This window comes from Nicotiana tomentosiformis, chromosome 7 (assembly GCF_000390325.3).
Source record: "Nicotiana tomentosiformis chromosome 7, ASM39032v3, whole genome shotgun sequence".
Lineage (NCBI taxonomy): Eukaryota > Viridiplantae > Streptophyta > Magnoliopsida > Solanales > Solanaceae > Nicotiana > Nicotiana tomentosiformis.
The window spans coordinates 24,687,521-24,691,487 of NC_090818.1; the positions used below are offsets into that span (position 1 = coordinate 24,687,521).

A 3,967-nucleotide genomic window follows, 5' to 3' on the forward strand; every position below is an offset into this window, starting at 1 on the left:
AGTGTTTTATGTCATGATACCATGGTTCACCATCTGGTTCTGCCTCAATTGTATTGCGGTAACCGTGTTGATTTCGAACGTGGATTTGTAATGGATTAATATGAGTGTTGCTTGGATAAGGGAGAATCGAGGTTAAGGTAACCAAGGCATCAACTAGCTCATTGTGAAACTTGGGAATATACCTGAACTCGATAGACTTGAATCTTTTGCTTAGGTCTTGCACACATTATCTGTATGGAATACGCTTGATGCCTCGAGTCTCTCATTCGCCTTGGGCTTGGAGGATAAGCAAGTCAGAATCTCCCATAACCAATAGTTTATGCACATCCAGATCAAGGGCCATTTTTTGACCCATGATAGAAGCATCGTATTCTACCGTATTATTGGTATAGAAGAATCAAAGTCATACCATCGTAGAGTAATGTTGTCCAATAGGTGAGATGAGGATTACCCCAATCTCAACTCTTTTGGTATTGACAACCCCATTAAACTACATTTTCCATACATGGCTGTCATCCGGAACTACTTCCTCTATTGAGTTGACCTCTTCGTTTGGGAAGTATGTGCTCAGTGGATCGTAATCATCATCGACTGGATTTTCTTCCAAAGTCTGTGCTTTCATTGCGGTACGAGTGACATACACGATGTCGAATTCTGTGAGCAGAATTTGCCATTTTGCGAGCCTGCCAATGGGCATTGGCTTTTGGAAGATGCACTTCAAAGGATCCATTCTGGATATTAGATAGGTAGTGTCGGCCAAAAGATAATGCCTCAACTTCTGAGTGACCCAAGTCAAGGCACAACATGTCTTTTCTAAAAGGGTATAGTTAACCACATAATTGGTGAACTTCTTGCTCAAACAATAGATTGTCTGATCCTTTTTGCCTGTCTCATAATGTTTCCCCAGAACGCATCCAAAGGAATTATCCATTACAGATAGATATAAAAGCAAAGGCCTACCAGGTTTAGGTTGGACCAGTACAGGGGGTCTCGATAGATAGTCTTTGATCCTGTGAAAAGCTTTTTGGAAATCGTCCGTCCACTTGATAGCAGCATCCTTTTTTAGCCACTTAAAGATGGGCTTGTACGTGGTTGTGAGCTGAGCAATGAACCTACTAATGTAGTTCAACCTACTGAGCAAACTCATGACTTCAATTTTGTTCTTCGGGGGTTGCAGATCTCGAATGATGTTTATCTTATATAGGTCTACTTCGATGCCTCTACGGCTGGATTGAGCTTAAGGTCATACCTTCATCGATGTTCGAAGAACTTTTTCAAATCGCGCACATGATCAGCCTATGTCTTTGACTTTATGATGATATCATCAACATATACTTCAATCTATTTGGGCATCATTTCATGAGAAATGGTGGTCATGACCCTGCATTCTTCAAACCGAATGGCATGACCCGATAACAATATGTACCCCATGGAGTGGTGAAAACGGTCTTTTCTACATCATCTTCATCCATTAGAATCTTGTGGTACCCAGCATATTAATCCACGAAAGATTGTATCTCATGCTTAGCACAATTATCTACAAGTATGCGGATGTTTGGTAGAGGAATATTATCCTTTGGATTTGCTTTGTTCAGGTCTCTATAGTCAATACAGACTCTGGTTTTCCCGTCCTTCTTTGGCACATGCACAATATTTTCCACCCAAGTGGTGTATCGGACAACTCTGACTACATTGGCTCTCAGTTGCTTCATTATTTCCTCTTTGATTTTATCATTCATGTCCGTTTTAAATTTTCGTTGCTTTTGTTGGACTAGTGAAAAATTAGGATACGCGAGAAGCTTATGAACCACTAGATCAACACTTAAACCCTACATATCATCATAAGACCAAGAAAACACATCTTTGTATTTAAATAAAAGTTGAATCAAGGCATCTTTGATTTTTTGTTCAGTGTGAATGCTTATCTTTATTTTCCTAACTTTTTCATGACTTCCGATATTAATTGGCCTAGTTTCATTGAGGTTGGGAGTAGGCTTGTTTTCAAATTGTTCCAATTCACTTTTTTATTTCCTCAACAACCTCATCTTCATCATATTCGACCTCATGATGTATTATTTCGAAATTAGACAGCTTTTTAAGGTCTGTGCGTGAATTCCACATGCATGTCATGTTATTAAAGCCATCATTAACGATACTAAAATGGAAACAAAATGACAGAAATTAGAAAAAAGGAAAAGATACAGAACTGCATTTAATTGAATTTGAAACAAAACGATCATATTGAGATGTTTGGATTATAACCTTGAAAGTAACCCAAATACAAAAAAAGAAGTTGCAAAAGCAAACTACCAAGAATCTTTCCTTGTGGGGAGAGGAGTTGCTTCCCAGTTGTTGAGCATGGTGTCTAGGCCAATTAGTTACATATCGTCACGACTAGTGCCTTCACCAGCTTGGATCATATTCACTTCAGAAAATATCTGGCTGAAGCCATGGCAAGTTTCATCAATGTTTTTCTGCGCCGAGGAATTTCGACCCTCTTGGAGTCGTGGCTTGACAAAAGTGTAGAAAATGTGAGGGATCGGTTTCCGTAAGACCCAACAATGCTTTTTGTGATTGTTGACTTTGTCTTCATCTTCTTTCCTTGGCCTGAAGCCTAAGCCAACAGTACCCTTGTTACCAAAGGGAGAATTGGGTTATGAAATTCATTGTAAGATGCCCCCAAGCCTTTTCCTGACTCATAACCCTGTCTCGGCATAAGTGCAGCCACCATTATAGATGTGGCGGAAAGACGAGGATGCAGAATGGGCTTTCCTTCCTTAACATGGTCCACAACAACCACTTCGAAAGCTTGATAGACAATGAACTCGCACCCTTACTTGGCCTCAATACACATGATTAACGGATCTTTATAAATGAATGACTCATCTTCTCCGTGAACAATAATTTCTTGCCTGTCATGTTCAAACTTGAGCATCTAGTGGAAGGTGGATGGCACAACTTGAGCCATATGGATCCATGGCCTTCCGAGAATAAAGTTATAAGAAGTTTTCATGTCCATTACTTGGAAGATAATTTCCAAATCAACCGGCCCAATTGTCATGGTGAGGCTGATTTCTCCAATGGTGTCTCTGGTTGAGCCATCAAAAGCCCGGATGCGGACATTGTTGGGTCGGATTTTATCTATATTGATCTTCATACTTTGCAAGGTAGAGAGAAGGCATACATCTATGCTCGACCCTCCATCAACCATGACTCGCTTTACGTAGTGCTCCTCATATTTGACAAGTAGGTGCAAAGCCCTATTATGCCCGACTCCCTCATCGGGGAGTTCATCATCAGTAAAGGAGATTCTGTTCACCTCAAAATATTTGTTGGCCATCTTCTCTAACTGATTCACTGTGGTCTTCTCTGAGTCATGTGCCTCGTTTAGGATCGTGATCAGTACACAAGCATGCTCTTTTGAATGTATGAGCAGAGACAGTAGAGAGATTTGAGCAGGAGTCTTTCTCAGTCGGTCAATGATTGAGTAATCCTGAACTTTCATCTTTTTCAACTCTTCTGGAGAGTAATACCTCCCCAATCGAGCAAAACCTCCAGTTTCCCCCACTTATTCTATGATTTCCTTGCCTTTGTAGGTCACCGCAATTTTGTTGTAGTTCCAAGGAATGGTTTTCGTGTTTGTCACACGGGATTGCACAATGGGTTTGATTATGATCGGCTATGTTATACCTTTTGTACTGCCTTGATTCTACCTCATGACGGGGTGGCCTCCCAGGACATGCAACCTCAGGCTTGGAATACTAGAGCGCACTTCCAAACTCAAGATTTTTGGAACAACTAAAGTTGCCTTCTCTGGGCTCTGGGCGCTATTCACAATCAACGGCATATCTTGGCTTGGACTTACTTCCAGTCCTAACCCTTCTTGAATCGTCCCCACTATCATTTCTACCGGACCAACTGAATTGTATTCTTGATCATGGCCAATCATTCCCATAAAATGATTATC

The 3,967-nt window shown here is 40.8% G+C and overlaps 1 protein-coding gene across 1 annotated transcript; it reads right to left on the minus strand.

The window, feature by feature from the left end:
• Window positions 1–1,496: 1,496 nt before the first annotated feature.
• On the minus strand, window positions 1,497–3,505 carry LOC138895367 (uncharacterized). The gene is made up of 4 exons (XM_070180049.1): window positions 3,023–3,505; window positions 2,383–2,630; window positions 2,041–2,155; window positions 1,497–1,829 (listed from the first exon to the last, which is right to left on the minus strand). The coding sequence occupies exons 1-4, from the start codon at window positions 3,503–3,505 to the stop codon at window positions 1,497–1,499; spliced, it is 1,179 nt and encodes a 392-aa protein (XP_070036150.1).
• Between the last annotated feature and the right edge of the window lie 462 nt (window positions 3,506–3,967).

Excerpts from the sequence above, each read along its gene's own strand:
- LOC138895367 (XM_070180049.1), bottom strand. The coding sequence starts at position 3,505 with ATGAAAGTTCAGGATTACTCAATCATTGACCGACTGAGAAAGACTCCT. Across the intron at positions 2,631-3,022 it reads ATTTGGAAATTATCTTCCAA|GGTACTGTTGGCTTAGGCTT; the intron begins GTAATGGACATG and ends TTTGGTAACAAG. Across the intron at positions 2,156-2,382 it reads GGCACTAGTCGTGACGATAT|TATCGTTAATGATGGCTTTA; the intron begins GTAACTAATTGG and ends TTTCCATTTTAG.